Source organism: Grosmannia clavigera, assembly GCF_000143105.1.
Source record: "Grosmannia clavigera kw1407 unplaced genomic scaffold GCSC_144, whole genome shotgun sequence".
Lineage (NCBI taxonomy): Eukaryota > Fungi > Ascomycota > Sordariomycetes > Ophiostomatales > Ophiostomataceae > Leptographium > Leptographium clavigerum.
In genome coordinates this window covers 601,392-623,101 of record NW_014040797.1, presented here as the reverse complement: position 1 = coordinate 623,101, position 21,710 = coordinate 601,392, and the positions used below count along the sequence as shown (strand labels likewise).

Sequence of the window (21,710 nt, the reverse complement as noted above, 5' to 3'; positions counted from 1 at the left end):
GGAGCACGAGCACGGTGTCGTTAGCGAGCGTCCGTACAGTAAGCACAGCAGCTCAATACGAGCGCTGCTGGACTCGCTCTCGAGCCGACAGTGGGGCCTGCTTCAGGGCGTCAGCAGACGACGACAGCTGTGGATGCGACGATGCGGCCGCCAGGGGAAGAGTGTCGGTGGACGGCCGCTTCCCCTTTCGCCTTCGCTCTTTCAACCTCCCTGTCTTCCCTGTCTTCCCTGTCTTTCCCTTCTGTTCTGTGCCTCCTTCCCCCTCTCGGCTCGCCCTCCCAACGCCACTAGCGCAAGGTACCGGCTGATACAGGGGTGACAGGCCCACATTGCCCCACCGTTTTCTTTTTTGGTGCGTTCTTTCCTTGTTCTGCTTCCCTCTCGTAGACTTTGGGTGTGGCCGGCCGGATGTCCCGACGAGGTACCTCCATCAGTGGTAGGCTATGTAAGAGGTACTGATACAGTACTTAAGCAGAAAGGATTCGTGTCGCCGAGCTCGTAGATGCAGATGGGGCCATGAAATCGGGGCACATCTCTGGTTGCGGTAGTGTCACGCACTGTCCCCATCGTTTTTCTCAATATGTCGAGTGCAGTCCTACGGAGTGCGAGTACGTAAGATACGTTCGAGTACGGAGTACCTCGCATTCATTGATATAGTCAAGCATCCCGCACTTGGAGTTTTCTTTCTCCTCCTTCCCTCTTTCTACTTGATCATTCTCTATCCATTGACGACTGTTCCTTGTTGTCTTTGTCATCCTTTTCTTTAAAGACATTCGTTTGTCCCGCCTTTGGACCTTTATTGATATCAAGCAGTACAAGAGCTCCTTCTCTCGCTCTTTCTGCGTTTTTTGCGCATTCACTACTGAAACATCTTGCTTTCTGTTAATTCCTTTGCAACCATGCACTCCGTCACCAGTCTCGCAGCTCTTGCTGCTGCACTCCCCAGCGCCCTTGCTGCTTACCAGGGCTTCAACTATGGATCGACGTTTAACGACGGATCGATTCGGACACAGAGTGACTTTGAGTCCGACTTCAAGACTGCCGCCGGTCTTGTCGGCACGGATGGTGCCTTTACCAGCGCCCGTCTGTACACGATGATTGTAAGATATGGGACGATGACGGCCATCTGGTTGCGATGATGCTAACAACTCGACAGCAAGGTGCCACGACCAGCGACCCGATCTCGGCCATTCCAGCGGCCATCAGCACCAAGACGACGCTGCTGCTGGGTATCTGGTGCTCAGCTGGCGACGCCACTTTCGCCAACGAGCTGACGGCCCTGAAGAGTGCCATCTCCACGTACGGCTCGGAGCTGAGCAGCATCGTTGCCGGCATTTCGGTCGGCAGCGAGGACCTGTACCGCATCTCGGTGACCGGCCTCAAGACGAGCGGCGGCAACCCGGGCATAGGCCCGGATGTGCTAGTGAACTACATCAAGCAAGTGCGCGAGGCCATCGCGGGTACGGCGCTCGCCAACGCGGCCATCGGCCACGTCGACACGTGGAACGACTGGGTCAACGGCAGCAACAGCGCCGTGATCGAGAACGTGGACTGGCTCGGCGTGGACGCATACCCGTACTACCAGACGACCGACGGCAACGACGTCAGCGAGGGCAAGTCGCTCCTGGACAAGGCCCTGACCGAGACGGCCGGTGTGTCCGGCGGCAAGGAGGTCTGGATCACTGAGACCGGCTGGCCCGTCAGCGGCGATGCCAGCGGCCAGGCCGTCGCCTCGCTCGCCAACGCCAAGACGTACTGGGATGAGGCCGGCTGCCCGCTGTTCGGCAACACCAACGTCTGGTGGTACACCCTGCAGGACTCGGCCCCGACCACGCCCAACCCCAGCTTCGGCGTCGTCGGCTCAACCCTGTCCACCACTCCCCTGTACGATCTGTCCTGCTCCAACACCACGTCGTCGACCTCGTCCAGCGCATCTGCGTCTGCGTCTGCCTCCACCAGCGCCTCTGCCTCCACTAAGGTGTCTTCCGGCAGCGCATCTGCCACTGCCACCAGCACTTCTGGCTCCAGCTCTGGTTCCGGCTCTGGTTCGTCCGGCGGGTCCAACAGCTCCAGCAGCTCTGGCGCATCTGCTTCCGGCTCGAGCTCCGACTCCAGCTCTGCCTCGCTGTGCTCTGACTCTTACGTCCGCCCCACCCCCAGCTCTTCCGGCTCTGCCGGCTCTGGCAGCTCTGGCAGTTCTGCCGGTAACACTACTGCCAGCAGTGGCTTCCCTGCCTACACTGCCAGCTCTGGCGCCGGCTACAACAGCACCCTGACCTACAAGGTCTCTGCTGCTGGCTCCAGTGCCACCAAGACTGCCAGCGCTGGCTCTGGATCGGGCTCTGGCTCTGGCTCTGGCTCCGGCTCGAGCACCACCCTCACTGCGAAGGTGGGTTCCTCGGCCACGGCCTCTGGAGCTGCCGGCTCTTCGTCGACCGGCTCGGCCTCGTCGACGCCGTCGACTGTCATCTCTGGCAGCAGCGCGGTGTCCGGCTCGATTGGCGCCGCGTTTGCCGCCATCATGGTGGCCATGCTGGCTCTGTAACGGGTTGAAGGCAGTCAATGTATTGATGGCGTTTGGCAATAAATTTTCTTTCTCGCACTTTCAATCTATATGAACTTTAATGCCCTGTGGATAGTATGGGTGGAACACAATCAACCAGGATACAGGTATATGATTACATTTGTATTCGAGCAGATATAGACAGGGTATTGGATCAACGGACAATGAACAAAACTGGGATTGGTTTCACGTGCATACGTGGATGTAAGACATCTTGTGCTACCAGAGCTAACTGGAATAAACAAGCCAAATAGAGTTACAATGTGACCAAGACCAAATGAACAATTTCTTTTCAACCAAGCTTGCAGGCCGCCAATTCGTTTACGACGACGGCGCGTCCTCTGCGTCGTAGTCGTTCAGCTGGGCGTCGCTGACAGCGACGGGCTCACCGGCGGCTTTGTCAGCCTCGGGGATAGCAGGGGCCAGGGGTTGGTGCTGCTGCTTGTTTCGCTCGAGCGTGTTGTTGACCAGCGGCGTGGTGTCGTTGAAGATGCGCAGCAGCATGGCGGCGCGGTCCTCCTTGGGCAGCATCAGGTTGAGCGAGTGGAAGCTCTTCCAGAGGGGAAGGGCCATGGGCTCGAGCGGGACGCTGTCATCGAGGACGGGAGTTTCGGGGATTTCGGGGATTTCGGCGTTTTCAGCGTTTTCCGCATTTTCCGCATTTCCGTCTTCGGCCACCTCCTCTGTATCCTCCATCCCCGGCACCACCTTGAGCACAAAGCAGCCCATGCCGATGTCGGGCAGCCGGCGGCCGACCTCGCCCAGCCGCTTCCATCCGCCGTCGGCAAACTTGGGAAACATCTCGACCAGCAGCGACCGCAGCGTGGTCTTGCGGTACAGCCGCACCACGCGCTCCTCGCCGACGTATCCCTGCAGCAGCGGCATGCCTTCGGACTGGATCCGCCACCGGCACACGCCAGACGACGGTGACTCCTGCTTGACAAACATGCGCACGCCACCGTGCACAAACTTGACGCGCACCTGCTGTTGTTGCTGCTGCTGCTGCTGCTTTTTGTGCTGCTGTGACCCGTCTGAGGTGTTGCTGACTAAGATATCCCGCACCAGCTGGCTGGTGTAGTAGATGCCCTTGGCCGGCTCGCCGTAGGCGTTGCGCACCAGGAAGCGGTCGGCCGGGAAGCGCGGCGAGAGGTTGTAAAAGGCACGGATCTCCTGGACGACCGGGTGGTCCGCGGCCAGGTACTTGAACGGCTCCTCGTAGGGGCCGCTATGACGAGGACGTCCGGGCAAGGCTTTGTCGACAGGGGCTGGCGTGTCGGTCTTGGTCTTGCTGGCCTCCTCGGTCTTTTCAGCATCAGTCCTCTCGGTGTCCCCGACGACAGCGGCCTCTTCCGGAGCATCCTCCTCCTGCTTCAACTTCTTGGTCGAGGGCAGATGGCCGTCCAGGCTGTCAGGGTCAACCGTACCGTCGACGTCGTCTTCGGCCGGCCGTTTTGCTGCAGTCCGGTCGCCGTTCTCGGTCTCGGTCTCGGTCTCGGCGACATCGGCCGTCTTCGGCTGGACCACCGGCGTGCTGTTGCCGCCAGGGTGCAGCGGCTTGAGCTTGAACTCGGCCTTCTTCTCGAGCGCGACGATGAAGAAGCCGCCGGTGTCCTGCAGATGGGGATAGACGCGGATGCAGCGCTCGAGCGGCAGGGCATCCGACGCCTCGCTGGCAAACATGGAGGGCACAACGCGGCTGGGGGCGAGGCCACCGCTCTCGTCCGAGGCCACGTAAGCCTCGACCTCAGGCCAGCTGCTCCACTGGCGGCCGGTGCGGTCCATGATGCTCCAACGCTTGAGGCCGGGTCGACGCTGGAGCAGCGGCAGCTTGTCGCTGCTGTCGAGGATGGCGACGCGATCAGGCCCGCCGCAGAGGTCGATGGCCGTCGCCACCACGGCCTCGTTCTCAACCGGGTTGAGGCTGCAGGTCGAGTAGACGACGCGGCCACCAGGCCGAAGCATCTGCAGGGCGCGCACGAGGATGCGGACCTGGACGAGATGCAGTCCCAGGGCACCGGCCGGCGTCCAGTCCTTCCACATGGTGACGTTCTTGCGCAGGGTCCCGTCGCCCGAGCACGGCACATCGGCCAGGATGCGGTCGAACTTGAGGTAGCGCACGGGCGGCGGCCGCTTGGACTCGCTGCTGGTCGCGAGAGGTGGCAGTCGGAGCGACGGATACACGGTGGCATCGTGATTGGTGACGATGATGTTGGGCGACGACAGGCGCTTCAGCTGGTGGATCAGCAGCTGGCTGCGCTTGTAGTCGGAGTCGTTGGCAATCAGCACGCCGGTGGCCCGGCCATCATCGCTGGGATCGGCCGAGAGTTTCGCGGTCGGGTCGTCGTCGTCGTCGTTGTCGTCGTCGACTTCGGCCGTCTCGTTCTCTCCCTTGTCGGCCCGCTCGATGGACCGCAGCACCTTGCGGACGCGGGCTTCCTCGCCCTGGTGCAGCATCTCCAGCAGCTGGGCGGCCTTGCTGCCGGGAGCGGCACAGAGATCCAGAACAGCCATGCCCGGACGGACGTCTAGCAGCAGGGGTGGGATCATGCTAACGACCTCCTGGCGGCTGATGTTGCCGACGGTCGTCTCGGACACGAGGAACTTCTGGAAGGCGGCAAAGGGAGGGAACTTGCGGATGACCGTCTTGGGCGTGGTCATCCACCAGGCCAGGCTGTCTGGATACCAGGGCACCGGCTGAGGCGGCGAGACCGGCAGGCCGTCGTAGTGCGAGATCTTGGCCAGCTCCGGGATATAGCGCGTCTGCAACAGCTTCTGCACGGCCAGCGCGTGACCCTTGGACCCGCAGAACCGGAAGCTGTGCGGCAGCTCGCGCCGGAAAGCCGCCCAGAACGCTTCACGCTCCTCATCCTTGTCGTTCAGCTCCAGCAGCCCGTTGTAGTACTGCTGCAGCCGCTCGTTCTCCTTGACAATGTCCGGGTACGTCTTCTGGAAGCCCCCGCTGTTTGGTGCCCGCGCGTTGTCGCGCCGCCGGCCGCCACGGTTTCTCTGAGGCGGTGTCAGTCGGTCTTTTGTTTCTCTTCTCTTTCCTCTTGACATGCATTCTCACCTTGTACCCCCCTCGACCCATTGTGCTGCTGGTAGTCTGCCCGGTGGAGAAAGTAAGCCGTCGACCGATGTATTCAAGTTGCCTTGAATTCGGGCTCATACAAGCAAGCCAGATCCTTTGAGCCTCAATTGAGAGACGGAAGAGCAGACCGAAAAGAGGCTGTCAGAAAATAAAAATTAAGACACTGAACGTGCCCCACTTGTTATCGTCTTATCGGCTGTAGTCTTATCTTATCTTGCAGTAGCATGAGAATGCGTACCCAGTACATCATTTTTCGAGCAAGTCACATGCCTGCACCCGTACTCTATACCTCCCAGCGTATATTCCACATCGTACATGGTACAGTTACATATTTACTGGTCCAGCAAGCCGACGGTCCAGTGGACAATGTGGTCGATGCCATGGCCCTTGATTGCACTGACGGGCACGGCAGCAAGCTTCTCGGTCCAGCCGCCGCGGATGCCGCTGGGATGCAACTCCTGGCCGCTGGTAATGCGGTCGAGATAGTTCTGCAGGCGCTGGAAGTTGTCCTGGGCGCCGGGAAGATCGCCTTTTGTGCCGACGACGAACCACGGCTTCCCCGCAATGGCCAGCTCGGGCGTCTGGGCAGCAACGTCGCTGCCAGACGTCCAAGACAGGGCCGAAAGGTCGTCGTCGTCGTGGCCGGCCGGCCGGTCACCCCACTCGATCCTGGCCTCGCGTTCGCGCTGCAGCTCCTCCTCATCGCGCATGCGGGCATACAGGCCGACTTCGGTCCAGAGGGCTTTGACAGCCTTGACGGCATCGCCAGCGCCGAGGTCGACGACGAAGGCGAGGACGCCGGCACGCTCGACGTGGCGCAGAAACGCGATGCCGAGACCCTTGTCGAGGTGGGCGCCCTCGATGAGGCCGGGGATGTCGGCAACGGTGAAGCGAGTGCGGGGAGGCAGTGTGTCGGTAGACTCGCCGGTATCGGATGAGCCGTGGCTGCTTGCCGGCCGCACTGCCACAAGCGGACGGCCACGGTTGCTGTCAAGCACGACGGTGCCAATGTTGGGCTGCAAGGTGGTAAAGGCCCAGGAGCCAACACGGGCACGGCTGTTGCTGAGAGCCCGCAGCAGCGTACTCTTGCCAGCATTGGGCAGGCCGACAAGGCCGACATCGGCGAGCAGGCGCAGTTCCAGGTTGATGGTCATGGACACGGCAGCCTCGCCCTTGGTGGCGACGACCGGCCGCGGCATCTTGCGCGACAGAAAGTGCGGATTGCCGAGCCCGCCGACGCCGCCAGACGCCAGCAGGATCGGCTGGGCCGTCGGCCGGGCGAGATCGAGGTAGACGGGTGGCGGTGGTTGGGCCAAGGTGCGATCGCGTCTAGGCAACCGCGGAAACTCAATGTTCTTCACCTCGGACGACGACAGTCCGGGGTAGACAACCCAGCGACGCCGCAGCCAGGCGGCCTCGGCCTCCTCGTCGTCCTCCTGCTCCTGGCGCAGCCGTTGTTCGAGCCGCAGCCGCTCGTCCGTCTTCAATCTCTGCTCTTCCGCGTCGTCTGCCGCAATCTCTTCGGCGTGTGCTGCCGCCACGACCGCTGCCGCCAGCTGCCGCTTGCGCTTGCGGGCTGCGTGGCGCGCCTTTCCCACGATGATCCCGTCGGCCACCGGATCGATTCGGCTGACCTCGGTCACGATTGTGCCCACCGGCACCGTCACGATCACGTCGTCGCCACGCTGTCCGTTGCGCGCACTGCCCTGTCCATGCTTGCCGCGGCCGGCCCGCATCACCCGCCGCCGCGCAATCTTGTGCAGCGATGTCTCGCCTGGCACCGCTTGGATGTACACGTTGCCGCCGTGGCCACCGTCACCACCGTTGGGCGGCCCGTCTGGCAGAAAGAGGTCGCGTAAAAACGAGATGCAGCCCTGGCCACCCACGCCTGCGTGCACCGTCAGCGTCGCCTTGTCCGCAAAGCTGGCCATCGCATAGTCGTCCGGCGCTGGGTTCAGTCGTGACGGCGGGTACGCCACCGTCGGCGCCTCTTCGTCCGCTGTGGCTGCATCGTCTGTTCGCTCGGTCTGGTATCTGCGCCACGGCGGCAGAGCGACGGCTGGCCGCCGGCAGACGGCCGTCCCTGTCCCCCGCAAAAGCACACATGGATGTAGAATTGGCAGCAAAAGCGGCGTGCCGCCTAAACTCCAGGGCGCCATGTCCTTGATCTGCTCTTGCTTGCTGCAAATGGCACTTTTCTTTTTTTCCTCATAAATGCACAAAACCGAGCTTGACGTCCGTTCTAGCAGCTAAGAGAGCAAAAGGAGAGACATGCATCTATCCGGGCTTCGCCCCGGTTACCCTCCCTATTCGCGCTGCAATCTTGCGGTGTGGCATCGGCGGCTCTCGTGCCTGCCGCACGTTGGGCGGCGCCAAAAGGAAGGTGCACATCTCCGCGCGCCTTCCGGCTGAACCAACCGCTCAGCAAGTATCGTGAAACAGTCAAAATACGGAGTACACGTTCACACCCGCACTTCGCCTTCACATCCCCATCCTTTCACCAACTCGCCCACTCAACAGTCACGTCCCACAAACCACCGCCGTGCTACCCCGTATCTCACAATGCACAATGCAACCATGACAAGCTGCCGCTCTGCTTGTTCGCCGGCTTTTATAGCGCTCCTCTCGCTGGCTTTCTGGCCGACCCGCCACATGCAGGAGAATATGCAAACCTCCTGGACAACAAATCATCACCGCTCCCTGTCTTAGCCCTAACCCACTTTCTACTCCCCTCCTCCCTCCCCCCCCTCTCTTGCCTCTAACCTCGTCGGTCTCTACCGTTCGTGGTTCCGCCGTTCTGCTCTCCCTGCCCATCTTGTCTTTCCTCTCTCTCTACTCCGTACATCCATCCTATCGCCACTGTCTCGCCAAAGCTAGCCCCCCTGTCCTTATAATACGAAGGGAAGCTCTGTTGCCCTGCTGCTCTGCTGCTCTCTGACCTCACCTTTTCGCCAATCCCCTCATCCTTGACCGCTCCGTCAGTCCGGCCGCAAACCACTCGACCCATCCCACCCGCTCTTGACTCTCGGTACGTTCTCGAATCATCCCCATCTCTTCTTTCGCTTCCTAGACTCCTTTCCTGCCCGCTCTCGGTCCTCCTCTCTAGCCCAGCTCCCACAAAAGCACATACCAACATCACCCCCTCCTCTCCACCCGACCAAACATCGTGTATGGTTCGACAGCTGTCCTACGACGTATGCCTGACGGTGTTGTCGGGTCCGTCATCTGCTAGCCTCATACATTGGGCAGCCGCAGCCAAGTTATCTCACCACCGCCAGCACCAAACCAACCCCCCCTTGTATTCGGGCCACGACAGCATACATGACTACGCTAGTCTTCTAAACCTCTCTTCTGGCTCTCGACTGTCCAATCAGCGCTTGGCCGCCTCTTTCCGTTTCCTTCTCTCGTCCTCTCGTCCTCTCTCTGCTCGCCTTGCTCGCCATACCTACCTCTACGCTGCATATTCTTCCACATCCTCAACCTGCAAGCTCATCAGGCTGCCACCATTCCACTTCTCCCACGTCGCCGTGTCCGCTTCCGACATCCGTGGACGTGCACATCTACAGAGGCCCTGCTCCCATCGAACCTATCGTACTATCTCTCTCTCCCTCCTCCACGTCTCCACCGTCCACTTTCCACCTTCTGCATCATACGGCACTCTTTGTCTAGGGGCACAAGGACCCGGTTGCAACTCTCGATCCGTCCTTCACTGCACGTCTCGTCCTCTGCTACGTGCGGCTGCTTGCAGAGTCCCATCTGGTCGCACCAAGCTTTCCTCTCTTCCTTTATTTCGCTCACACATTGACTCCTCAGCCACCAGTCAAGTCGGTCTCCAGCACACCAACGCCTTAGCCACAGGCTCACGCAACAGGCACCTGAGCCATACACAGGTCTAGCGCTGTCCCTTGGCCGCCTCTCTTGCTCTTCCCTGCTCCTCCTTCTCTCCGCGTCCTTCTTTGTTCTAGCCTCCCGTGGGGGGGAGTGTTATATCGCCTTTTTTTCTCACCCAAAGGTTAGTCGACGTCTCCATGTTTCCTCCACAACAGCCAGACAGCTTGCCAGAGTACTCCTTGATCTTCACCTGCTTCCTCTTCCGCCGTCCTCTGCCCGCCTGCTCTCCCTTCTGCTTCTGCTTCTGTTCGCCCTTCCCTGACCTGTCCTCTTTCGTTGTGAGCTGCTTCCTCGCATGCCTGGCTGGTCCGGTTGTAGGTTAGCAGAGGCCTGGAAGAGACCATCGCGATCACTCCTGTTGTATTGCCGCTGTTCCTGTTATGCTGCGTGTGTTGCTACCTCCCCGGTCCACCGTCTCCACCTCCACCTCCCCGTCTCGTCTCTATCACCTTGATTACCTTGACTGCCTTGACATCCTTGATCTCCCTGACCCTCACTCTCGTGAACCGTACCACCAGCCCCCAACTTCCTTCCCCGTCCGTCTGCTAAACCATGTATGCCAAAGAATACCGCGACCGCAAGCCGGCTCGCAAGATCATCAGGATGGATCCTGACTGCGCCATATGTCACGCACCAGCGACCGCTGGCTGCGACTGCGAAGCCCAGGGGCTAGAAGTGGCCATCCGTCAGGCGGAAACCCGAATGATGACGTCCATCTACGATGACATCCGGTATGTTTGTCCCTGCCTTGAAAACTCCCTCCTTTCCACTTCTTCTGACAGGATTGTACGGTCAGCAACTGGGTACGATCACACGCACGGGACTATATCCTCTCGTACTTTGAGCTCCTCAAAGACCGCCGCATGCAAGCCCACGAGCAGCACATCGAGCGCGTCACAGCACAGGCATTTCACTATTATCATGCTCCACCGCATCCAAGCGACGTGGCTGCCGCCCAGGCCACGTTGAAGCGCGGCATTGACGAGGACTGGCAGTCGTCTGTCCAGCGCTATCCAGAGGTCCTCGAGTACTACTTCAGCCTCGTCGAGCTAATGCTGCCAAACGACAACGACCCCATGGTCCGGGACCCGCCTCTCAGCGCCCTCTCGGGCTCTCGCAAGGCCAGTCGCCGGGGCCCCTTCACTGCCCCTGCAGCAATACCAAACGGAACCGCCACTCCTGGCCCCAGCAGCGCCCAGGGAGTCACTGGCCCCATCTACCAGCACTACCCAAGAGAGGCGCTTCCACGTGGACGGACACCCCCCCCGTCCCTGTGCCGCCCGAGAGCAGCCGGAGAACACCGGTTGCTCGAGAACGCCGTCCGACCTTCCGCCAGAATCCACCACCACCAGCTCCTGCATCCTCCTACTATCCTCCCTACTGAGAGCTGAGGAAGCTACCTCTGGGCATGTCTGCCGTCTCTCCCCTCTCCAAATTCTCTTTCACGAGCATGCATTACAGGCGAAAGATAGGTTGCATTTTCACGGCTTATGACGAGCATTTTTCATTTGTTTATTATGGCATACCAACCGGGACATGGCATTGATAGAAAGGAAGAATGTCCGCCCCCAAAAGAAAAGCGATTTTGGACTTTGTGCTAGCTCTATTTCTGCCTCTTTGGGTTGGTTGTGTTAAGGCTGATTGGTTGGCTGATGTGTTGTTCGTGTCTTCACTTATTTTAAAGGGTTCTCGGCGTCAGGGCGGAACATTGGGAGGCTGATCTGAGATTTTACCGTATCTGATGTTGATATCATTAACTGGCAGCCTTGTTGTACTATAAAAGCAAGGGTTTCGCAGCCTATCTCTTTTTAACCTCTTGCAAAGGGAACCGGTGTCCGGCTTCGGCCTTCCTGCATACGTAGCACAGTTTAGCTCGCTCAGAATTATGCAGTTTGCAAGCAAATGCAGTGAGGGCGTGCGTGTATGCGAGTTTACATGTCGCAGGAGGTCCAGCACAGTAGAAATTACTAATTTGAAAAAACAGTGTTATTAACACAGTATACACGGCTAGTTAAGCTATTGCTGAAGTAAATTCAGCGCATTTGGTACGCCTAGCGTATCCAGCAATTCAGCGCATTTAGTGTGTGTGATATTTCTATGCTTTTCTATACGCTGAATGCAGTAAGCTGCTTAGTCAATGTACCTTACAGTGCGCCCCTTTCTTCGAAATCGATTTTGTATGCTAGACCCCCCTGCGAACTTTCTTCTACCCCCCTACGACCTGCGCAGCTCATGTATGCCCAACGTAGCCCAATACAACACATTACTCACCGACGCCTGTCTTGTTGATCAACAAGATGCTAGTGCTTGATTTATGCAGTATACCCTCATCACATTGATGCCCAACATTATCGAGTACGTCAACACTGATATACAGGAATGCTTTGTCTCGCATATGGAAGCCGAGATCTCTGCCGATGCTATCTTGTGCCACGAACCAAGCCGCTTCAGGGAAGATGGCTAGACGATGTAGCAGCTATCTTCAGCACGCCCATTGGTCGCATGCAAGAGGCCACCTCCAGCATGTTGCTGTCTGTTGTGGCAGCAGGAAATAAGACGCCGAGACGGAGGGCACAGAACCCTTGCTTTCGCACTCGCCTCCATGTTTGGGCGACTTGCCGACGGGAGATGTACAAGGGAGTAAAAAAACGTAAAAAAAACAAAACAAGATCCAGCCTCGAGCGCCAAAAACGACAAGTACCTGAAAACCAGCATGGCTCCTCTTTCTGGTCCGCGCCTAAGGTTCAGACACACAGGCGGTAGCTCGCATACCGGCCGGCGGTCTCGCTCGTGCGGATGATCTTGACGACCTGTCCCCGCTTCAGGCCGAGATAGCGGGCGACGGGATCCTTCTGCTGGATGCGGGGCAGCTGGGTCTCCTTGAGACGGTAGCGCGACAGCAGGGCGGTCTTCTCTTCCTTGCTCAGCAGGACGTGTGTCGGGACGAGCTCGTGATGGGTGATGTTGACTAGCAGGTCGTCCTGCATGAAGCACTCGATTTGCGTGTACATCATGGTGGCGTTGATGACCTTGCGCGCCTGCGCGCTCAGCGCTCCCTGCGTCACCATGATGCCGGCCCGGAAGCTGTTCTCGCTGCAGTGCTGCAGGAACCGCTTGATCTCCTTGACGCCGATCTGCTGCTCCGTCATGAACTCCACCCAGATCGTGCCGCACTCGGTCGGCGGATCGGGGCGGGCTGCCGTCGGCGGCGGCGTGAACTTCTTGATCATGCTCTCTGACGGCCGCGCCGAGAACTGCATCTTGCCGCGACTGTTATCTCCCCGTTAGCAGGTGTTCGTTCCCCTGGCTCGATGGCCACTCGTCTGTCTCTTAGAGGGCTTTCTCTCTCTACACACGTACTCGGCTGTTCCGTCCGGCAACGAGAACTGTCTGACAAAGTCGTCGAAGCTGATCTTAACCTCGTCCTCGGCCAGCTCATACCCCTGTAGCCTCTCAGTCAGCAGGGCCGGAAAGAAAAGAGAGCCGGGCCGGCTGTGTGGCCACACGGAGAGCCTACCCGATCCTGGCACATCTCGTGCACAGTTCTCCACGCCCGCCATAGCTTGCGAAGCTCCCGCTGCTTCACCGGGTCCTCTCCGTCTCCCGAGTGTGCCAATGACATCGCTTTGTGGTATGCGTGACGCGATCGCGTGACGCGCTGTCAGCCGTGCTTGTTCTGGTATAGACAACTGTCTCGGGGCAGACTGCTCGTGCTTTCTTCCTGGAGGGAGCTGATCAGAGGTGGGGTGGTCTGGGTCCGAAAGGACGAGTTCGTTTGCGCGTTGACGACCTTTGACAAAGAGAGGCTTTCGCTGCATTTCAGGTATCTGACGCCCCCGATAAAAAAAAAGAGGCAGAGCCCACTTTTCATGTGACCAATCAGACACCTCTGCTAAAGCGATCAGCATGACATGTCACGTGCTCTTTGTCAGTGACCTCCAGTCTGCAAATCTAGTCCAAGTTACACAACGGCGAGACTCGAGGATTCGCCGTAATAGATCTCACCCATGTCCAACTTCTTGCGTAAGTCAGCCTGTCTATCGCCACTCGACACAAATCTGCCAGGTACCAGCGTGTTCGACTGCACCAAGAGGCTCGTGCCTCCTGCTAGCTCTCAGCTGAAGCGAAAGCGAAAATAGGCTCCTGCCACAATCACGATGCTATGGATATGTGTCCCTAACAATTGCAGAAGGTGAGAGGGGGGCTACAGAGCGGCAGCACTGTGGCAGGTGCTATTGCGAGTACGAGGATTGGCGAGCCAGCACAGCACGAATGGCCAACAGAGGCCCCCGGAGACTGGTATTGGCTCCGGTCAAAGCCCTAGTGGTGCCCCTGTCGCGTGCTGTAGCACTGAGGCTCACCAGGGACGAGGAGTCTTAGTAAATATTAGTCGAATCAAAAATCGCACGGCCCACATTTTAGTTTTTACTCTGTATGAGAGTAGTGTTCTTTTTGTCGTTTATTTCCTGGCCACTTTTCCTCAACGTATCATCACCACCCCTTTTGCCTCGTTGTCCTATTTGTTCCGGGACAAAGCTCCTTTTCATTGTGTGCGTTGTCTCTGAAGCAGTCATGGCAGACAGCACAGCACCGGTTGTCGAGGGCGCAGCAGCAGCGGGGAGCAGCCGGCCGGTCAAGCCCGATGAGGCAGTTTTCCAGAAGGCGCTGGACAAGGCCGAGAAGGAGCACAAGGATGTGATGACGCGGTTTGTAAGTAGCTCAATCGACGGCCGGGCGGCCCAATGGGCGGGTGGGAGGGAAGAAGAGAGGAGTGCTGTCCCGACAGCCTGCTAACGCGGCCGCTTCAGAACGCCATCAAGGCCAAGATCGAGCTGGCGCAGCCGAACAAGAGCAAGGACGGGCCGCAGTCGGCGACGCAGAAGCGCCGACAGGAGCTGATTGAGCAGCTGACGGAGATCCGGAAGAAGCAGGCGGGCGGCAAGTCGGCGCGGACGTCGAAGCAGGAGCAGATCAAGCGGCTGGACGAGCAGCTGCGGAGCCGGATCGCCGAGCAGAAGACGGCCAAGAGCAAGGTAGCCTTCAAGTCGACCGAGGACCTGGACCGGCACATCCAGCGGCTGGAGGACCAGGTGAACGGCGGGATGATGAAGCTGGTGGACGAGAAGAAGGCCCTGTCCGAGATCACGAGCCTGAAGAAGACGCGCAAGAACTTTGCCCAGTTCGACGTGCAGGAGAAGCAGATTGCCGATCTGCGCGCCAACATCAAGCAGATCAAGGACAGCATGGACGACCCGGAGGCCAAAGCCATGGGCGAAAAGTACAACGCCATCCAGGCCGAGCTCGACGGCATCAAGGCCGAGCAGGACGTGGCCTACAAGAGCCTCTCAGCCCTGCGCGACGAGCGCAGCAAGCTGCACGCCGAGCAGCGCGACAAGTTCGACGCCATCCGCAAGCTCAAGGACGACTACTACGGCCAGAAAAAGGCCTTTGCCGCCTACGAGCGTGAGGCCCGCCAGAAGGCCTGGGAGCGCAAGCAGGCCGAGCGCGAGCGCTTCGAGCGCGAACGCAAAAAGGAGCGTGCACAGCGCCTCTTGGCCGAAGCCAGCGACCCGGCCTACATTGACGAGATCCGCCGCGCCCGCAGCCTGCTGCACTTCTTCGACCCCACGTCCACGCCCGCGCCCGCGCCTGCTGCCGTCGCTACCGCTGCCGCCAGCCTCGGCGCCCAGGCCACCCGCAAGGTCGACGACTCCGGCCTCAAGGGCACCCGCCTCGTCCGCAAGGAGGACCGCGACGACACCTACCTGCCCGCTGCCAAGAAGGGCGCCAAGAAGTCCGCCAAGAAGTCTGCTGCCGACTCTGCCTCCAAGGGCTACAACGTGCCCCCGTCCGTCATCGAGGACTGCGCCTCCATGGGCCTCGACCCGCCTGCCAGCCAGGCTGATGTCGCCGTCGTCATGGAGAAGGTCAAGGCCAAGCTGGCCCACTGGGAGGCTGACCAGGAGACCCAGACCCAGCGGGTGAGTTTCTTTTATCATCTTTCCTTCTTCCTTCTTGCCCGTCCTCCGCACCCTGCTGACCGGATCAGAACATCGAGAAGGCCAAGAAGGAGATTGAGCGGATCGAGAAGGAGGAGGCCCAGGAGATCGCCAAGGCCAACGGGAAGCAGGCCGATGAGCCCAAGGCCGTTGCCGAGGTCACAGCCGAGCTGAAGAACGCCTCCATCGAGGACAAGGCCGAGGAGAAGAAGGACGAGGCCGACAAGGAGGAGACAAAGGCGTAAGCGTTTCCTGACCTCGGAAACCCCTCTCTTGTCGCGCCCTCTTTGCCTGCCTCTCCTCTCTTGTATTTATTGTATCTTCACCCCTCATCCTCTCCCATATCCTCCTCCTTTTATCTATGGCTTTCTCGGCTTTTCCTATGCATATATGTATCTTTGTTTCCGGGGGTTTAGCAGGCAGGCAAACAATGGTTTCTGTTTCCTTTCTACATAGGCGGCACGGTGGAACAGGAAGGGGGACGTTCGAGGACAGCACTCTGCTGTGGCGAGTTTTCCTCCCTAAAATCCCCTTGCATCCATCAAACACGCCAGTTTTGTCTTGATTTCAGCCTCGAGAACTTCTGCGCTCCCTCTGTTGCCTGATTGAGAGAGGGAGAGGAAGAGCGGTCGGAGGAATATGAGAAAAAAGTATATCTTGGTTATTACCGCTCTATTTCTGCTCTTTGTTTTTGGCTTCGAATTCGTTAGGCGGGGAGCGAATCTAGAAAAAAGGGGCATAACAATAAAACGACAAATGTCAATGAATAGGTGTCCAATATTATGACAAAGGCACCAAACTGCAACCAATTAAAAGGCGAGACGATATTTTCCCGAATGAATAGTCTCCAGTCTGACTGGTATTGACTGGTATGTTCAACATGATCCTCAACAACAACCAACGCGGACTCAGCCTTTATTGAATGCGTATTCTTTCAGATTTCTATCCAACTGTTACACCACGTCTAAATTATTGCCTTACGCATATCGAGGGCTGTCCCTCACATAACCGTTATCCCCGTCCCGACTGATAGATCGCTTTCAAAGCGTCGACGATATCACCCACACCGGCATTACTATGCCAGTGGCTGACTATTCGAAACAACCACAAGCCAAGAAAAAAGGCAAATTATCACAGCGCAGGGCACTGGAATAGCCAGGGTATAATGGTTGCCACACGCAAACCCCCAAAGGAAAGAAAAAAAAAAACAGAAGCCACCAAATTCAAACAACGCCCGCATTGCTCAAGCCTTTCAGAGATAGCCAAGCATCAAACAACATACCATCCGCCCACTCGCCGAGCCGATATAGTCGTCTTCACGTAATAAGATGTACTGTAGGCCCCTGCGTGATGGTTCCAGGAATCGACATCAGCTCAGGCAGTGCTTCCCGCCATATCTACCATGAACTCCTGCGCAGATGTATCATCAAAGCACTTCCTGTCCTCCCGAATACCGTGTCGTCATCATTGAACAAAGGGAAGAAATCAAAGAAAAAGACATAAAAAGACATAATAGCACAATGATCGCAGAATTATGACTATTACCGCTTCGTACTTTGGCTAAGCAGGCCACCCGGATCCATTAATACAATGTCGTCGAAATTGCCGTGGGAAGAAACGGGAATAGGAGACGATGTCAATAGCGGCAACGGCGTCGCTGGAGACGGTGACTCTAGGGGAGACTCCTGGGGCACCGGGTGCAATTCTGCCGGAATTCTGCCGCCGGGAATTTGACGTGGGTGTGAGCTTAGCAGGCCGCCCAGATCTTGCAAGAGAGCTGAGGATCCACGTCTGAAGCCGTGGCTGCCAGCTGTATATGCCGGCGAAGGCGGCACACTTTGACTTGTTGACAGGCTCCCAGATATGCTCCCAGACCGAGTTCTGGTAAGGCTCGGCTGAGCGGTGTTATCGTCTGCGGCCGTGTCACTGCTGAGAAGGCCGCCCACATCGTAGAATGAGACTTTTCGCGCTGCCGAGGTGGGGTTGGCCCGGGGGGACGTGCCGAGAGGATCTTTCAGCAGATTGTCGTCCTCGCTCTGTCCGCTGTGGGCGCTCTGGGCACTTTGAGTGCGGGTACCGCCACTCGTCTTGCGCTCGGGAAATTGCCACGAATGCAGGTCCGCGATCCCAGTCTCGCTGCTACCACGGTTGTTGCTACTGGTCTGCTGGCTGTCATCCTCCTGCTCGTCGTCGGCTCTGACAGTCGGCGTAGGACGCGAATTTCGCACCGAGGTATTGCTGAAGATGACATCGTCTCCCTGGGGCATCTCAGGCGAATTGCGTAAAGTGGGATGAACGCCCAGGCCAAGGCCACGAACCAAGTCCTCGTCACTCCCCCAATGGCGATTCACAGTTGGGCGACGTGATCGTGCAATGCTGGGGCGGTCCATAGAGTCGACAAGAGAGCCACCCCTGAACTTGTTTTTCTTGACACCGCGGTCACGGACAAACGAGCCAAGCACTAGAGCGTTGGCAGCGGTGGTGGCGAACAGGAGTTCAACCGAGGCCAAGAGAGACCGAAGCTGTTGACTTCCATGAGTATCGAGGACACCGACGACGCGGTAAAACGTGACACCGACGACGCCCAGACTCATGGAAAAGAGAAGGGCGAGTTGTAGTCTTCGCTTTAGAGCCTGGTGGCTGAACATGATAATAGGAATAGGGAAGAAGACGAGCAGTAGGTCGGTGAAGATGTTGCAGGCTGAGGCGGTGATCAGCTGTGCGTAAGCCTGCCGACATTGGCCCCCCGGATCAGGAAGGACCTGCCAGTAGTGAGAGAAAGGGTGACATTCAGCGAGGCTGCTAATGACGACCGCAATGAATGTGGTCACAAGGGAAACGCGGATAATTATGACGGAAACGTGGGAGAAGCGCTCAGAAATGGCGTCATTGATGCGCTTGAAGAACTCAAGAATGGTGATCTTGAGAATCCAGAGGCTAAAGAGGGGCGTGTTAGTTCACAACGCACTGGCAACATACCAAGCCGGGGAGATGTTCACATACGTAGCGGCGTGGAAAATGCGACTCGCAATCACTAGACCACTAGCGATTCGCTTCTGACGGAGGTGGGTTTCAGACAGCGTGACGCCACTGAAATCGGCGTTGTTGGTGCCGTACTTGAGAATGATATGCACACAGCCCATGCGAAGGAAGAGAGGGATGATGGCGTAGGCAACGAATCTGTCCTCGACGAAAAGGCGCTCTGATCGAATGTACCGGCCAGCAATGCGAAGCACAATGACGGTGCAGCAGAAAAAGGTAATCCACCAGCAGACAAGCAGGGTCGGCTTATCCTCAGAGAAGAGATGGAGTGACGGCGGACTTGAGTAGAGAACCATGGCTGCGGGGGGGGTTGGAGGTGGGAAAGCCTCTCGCGGTTTATGCAGACAAAATGTTGTATGGCGAGGTGTGCGGTGATGAGTAGAGGACCGAGTCACAGCCTAGTCCAGTACCAGGCCAGGGCCAGGCGCAGAGTGACGCCCGTCCCGTCCGCATCCAGCGGAGAGGGGTGAGGCGGGAAGACGAGGGGACCAGCGGCGATGCGACAATTAGATGCGAAGATTCCAGACAACAGCTCCGGGCTGTTCCCATACTCCTTTTTCGTGCCAGGAACCCGTGGTAGATGGTCGGCTGCGCAGCTTGAAGAAGTGCACGCGTCGGCGATCACTTCTCTTCCAGACGTTTGATTTTCCGGTTGCTGCTTGTGCTCAATATACCGAATTCCCGGGCCAGGAAGAGTGTGGTTCCGTCTCTCGTTGTTTCGTGGGTTGGCGCCTATTTTTTTTGTGCGAGCCGACTTGTACCGGCAAAGTCTGCAGGCGATTGCAGCAGGTGTTATTTTAACCTTTCGAAAGGTTTGAGAATCCTGGATGGGTCGCAGATAAGGCTGCAGGAAGCAGATCTGGCCGCTGAGGAGAAGAAAAGAAAGAAAAGCAAGACAGCAGAAAACAGCTAGGGACGATATGGGTAGACAGATGAAGGATCTGAATATAGCAAGATCGTCGGCCGCTAGTGGGGGTGAGCGTCGCTTAGAGAGGGTACGAAGCTGGACGATGCATGGGCACGCGAGTGTGCAGGTGGGAGCTCGCGAAAGGAGGCAAGCAATCGGCCAGGCTCAGTTGTCGTGATGAAGGGGGGAGGATTGGGGGTGAGAGAAGAGAGAGGGCCGAGAGGAGAGGAGAGGAGGAGGCGAGGAAGGTGAGAGAGATAGCGGCCGGCGGACGAGGGCAGGAGCCGCGGACAAGGACATGGGGAGCAAATCAGAAATGAGAAGACGCTTTTTTAGCAAGAGCGATTGGGCAAGTAACCGCACCAGGCAAGAGCCAACGACAAGGCCAGGCCAGGTGCGGCGCGGGCGAGGGCGAGGGCGAAGAAAAGAGGCAGCGGGACCGATGGCCGAAAGAAGCAAGGGCGGTCCAGTGCAGAGATGGGCGTGGGAGGCAAGAGCGATCGCAGCAGCAGAGGCGGTGGCTGGCAAGCAACTATTTGCAAGGCGGACGCTCCAACAAGCGGACAGGAAGACGGGGGAGGTGCGCATCAACAGGGGGTGGGCGTAGTGAAGACGTGCAAGATAAAGTACGAATATCTTGCATGGTTGAGAGGGGAGAGGGGAGACCTCAGACACGAAGAACCAGTCATGCTTGCATTGCTTGGGGCGCTAGGACACTAATGCGGGCATGTGCGAGAGCGAGAGAGGAGGTGTGAGAAGAGGGTGATGTGGGTGGGGGGAAAGAGGAAAGAGCGCCTGGGAGGGAGCGAGAGAGAGGGCGGTGCATCACAGCTAACGCATTTCTTGCTCGGCTGTGGCAAAGCGCAGAGCCGTCTGAAAAATGCAAGTACTCGTATGAGCCGGCAAAAGATAAGATTCTCCGTACATACCCATTGTAGGATGCACGAATGTAAGATACTTCCGTACTTACTATGTACAGTGCTCCGTACTCCGTGCAGTGATAAATGACAATGGCACCTGGCCGGGGAGCGTTCGCATTGTCGATGGACCGACCCACTCCAGCTACCAAACCTGCGGCACAATAGCCAAAGAGGAAAGGCTAGACCCAGCAGGAATGGCGGCATCGGTGACCAGAGCGGTGGAAAGAGGCTATAACTTGTACATACGACACGATGACGCAGTCGCATGCAGACATGGAACGCTCAAAAACCACAGGCCGCCGGGCGTCCGCAGCGACTGGACGAGGCGAGGACTCTGGAAGGATGCAGACACATCCCGTTAGGTAAGGGAGGGTAACGAGCGCAGCGAGATAAGAACGTTTCGTCCAGTGGCTTGGCCAATTTTGCCGGCTCTGTTGGCGCTCGCCGTTGGGCGACATGACAGGGGCTCCACATGGCCAATGAGTGCTATAGTTGGACGCAGAGCCATCACACTCGCCGTAACTCGTACTCCGTACCAATAGTTCGTTTGGGCGTCTGTGCGAGCCGCTGGACCAATCCGATCCAGGACCTGACAGCGGACAGAAAACGCTCAATGCTCTGCATGTCTCCTCAGAAATGCGACGTGCTGCCCCATACGGAGTACTCCGTACTATGTAAGATATCTTACTACTCCGTAAGACCATACGACGTATCTTACATCGTACATAGTCGTAATCCGTACTCCGTCTCGTCGTGCCCCCTTCCGCTTTGTCGTCACCGCTACCGGGTCCCTGCAGCAGTAGTCTGCGCAAGCTCAAACATCCCGGCTGGGCGGTAAAGATAGCAAAAACACCAAGTCCAGTGCAGGCCGAGTCGCCGTCGGACACTATGCGCGAGTACGAGTGCAGTACGAGTGCTCGTACAATCCGGACTCGGGGCTGTCCTACCTTGCCCTCGTATCTTAAAATGTATCTCACACAATCGAGACAGGATCGGCTGGACAAGGGAAAATAAATCACGCGACTTGGCTGCGCTTTTGTGGAGGTGCCGCCAAGGCGTAAGATCCCTGTACCCGTTTTTTCCCTCTCAGAAGCGAGTGCGACGGCTGGCAGGAATTGGGAAAAATTGATAAATAAGACGATAAAATAATATGCTAAAACGAGATACGGCCTAGTGCTGCTAGCCACTTGCGAGTAGCAGCCCCTTCCACCGACAGCAGCGCCGGCCCTGTGCTTAACCCTGGAATAGGCAGGTGTTGTGGCTGCTGCTCTGTATCTCACATATCTTAGCACTCGTATCG

General features: G+C 57.9%; 6 protein-coding genes across 6 annotated transcripts; 3 read left to right on the top strand and 3 right to left on the bottom strand.

Annotated features, from left to right (window-relative positions):
- Positions 1 to 899: 899 nt before the first annotated feature.
- CMQ_2535 (GPI-anchored cell wall beta-endoglucanase) lies at positions 900 to 2,545 on the top strand (the record flags this gene model as incomplete). The annotated part of the gene is made up of 2 exons (XM_014316613.1): positions 900 to 1,100; positions 1,157 to 2,545. 2 exons carry the CDS (start codon positions 900 to 902, stop codon positions 2,543 to 2,545), a joined length of 1,590 nt encoding a protein of 529 aa, XP_014172088.1.
- Positions 2,546 to 2,884: 339 nt separating this feature from the next.
- Positions 2,885 to 7,810, bottom strand: CMQ_2788 (methyltransferase; the record flags this gene model as incomplete). Its single annotated transcript, XM_014316866.1, has 3 exons — positions 2,885 to 4,871; positions 4,974 to 5,567; positions 5,988 to 7,810. 3 exons carry the CDS (start codon positions 7,808 to 7,810, stop codon positions 2,885 to 2,887), a joined length of 4,404 nt encoding a protein of 1,467 aa, XP_014172341.1.
- Positions 7,811 to 10,094: 2,284 nt separating this feature from the next.
- On the top strand, positions 10,095 to 10,933 carry CMQ_2809 (uncharacterized protein; the record flags this gene model as incomplete). The annotated part of the gene is made up of 2 exons (XM_014316887.1): positions 10,095 to 10,273; positions 10,339 to 10,933. The coding sequence occupies 2 exons, from the start codon at positions 10,095 to 10,097 to the stop codon at positions 10,931 to 10,933; spliced, it is 774 nt and encodes a 257-aa protein (XP_014172362.1).
- A 1,353-nt stretch (positions 10,934 to 12,286) lies between these two features.
- CMQ_3098 (RNA polymerase subunit) lies at positions 12,287 to 13,164 on the bottom strand (the record flags this gene model as incomplete). Its single annotated transcript, XM_014317176.1, has 3 exons — positions 12,287 to 12,812; positions 12,903 to 12,985; positions 13,060 to 13,164. 3 exons carry the CDS (start codon positions 13,162 to 13,164, stop codon positions 12,287 to 12,289), a joined length of 714 nt encoding a protein of 237 aa, XP_014172651.1.
- Positions 13,165 to 14,114: 950 nt separating this feature from the next.
- On the top strand, positions 14,115 to 15,786 carry CMQ_2719 (nuclear segregation protein; the record flags this gene model as incomplete). Its single annotated transcript, XM_014316797.1, has 3 exons — positions 14,115 to 14,252; positions 14,351 to 15,523; positions 15,592 to 15,786. The coding sequence occupies 3 exons, from the start codon at positions 14,115 to 14,117 to the stop codon at positions 15,784 to 15,786; spliced, it is 1,506 nt and encodes a 501-aa protein (XP_014172272.1).
- Positions 15,787 to 17,082: 1,296 nt separating this feature from the next.
- On the bottom strand, positions 17,083 to 18,879 carry CMQ_2946 (pth11-like integral membrane protein; the record flags this gene model as incomplete). Its single annotated transcript, XM_014317024.1, has 2 exons — positions 17,083 to 18,478; positions 18,545 to 18,879. The coding sequence occupies 2 exons, from the start codon at positions 18,877 to 18,879 to the stop codon at positions 17,083 to 17,085; spliced, it is 1,731 nt and encodes a 576-aa protein (XP_014172499.1).
- Positions 18,880 to 21,710: the final 2,831 nt, after the last annotated feature.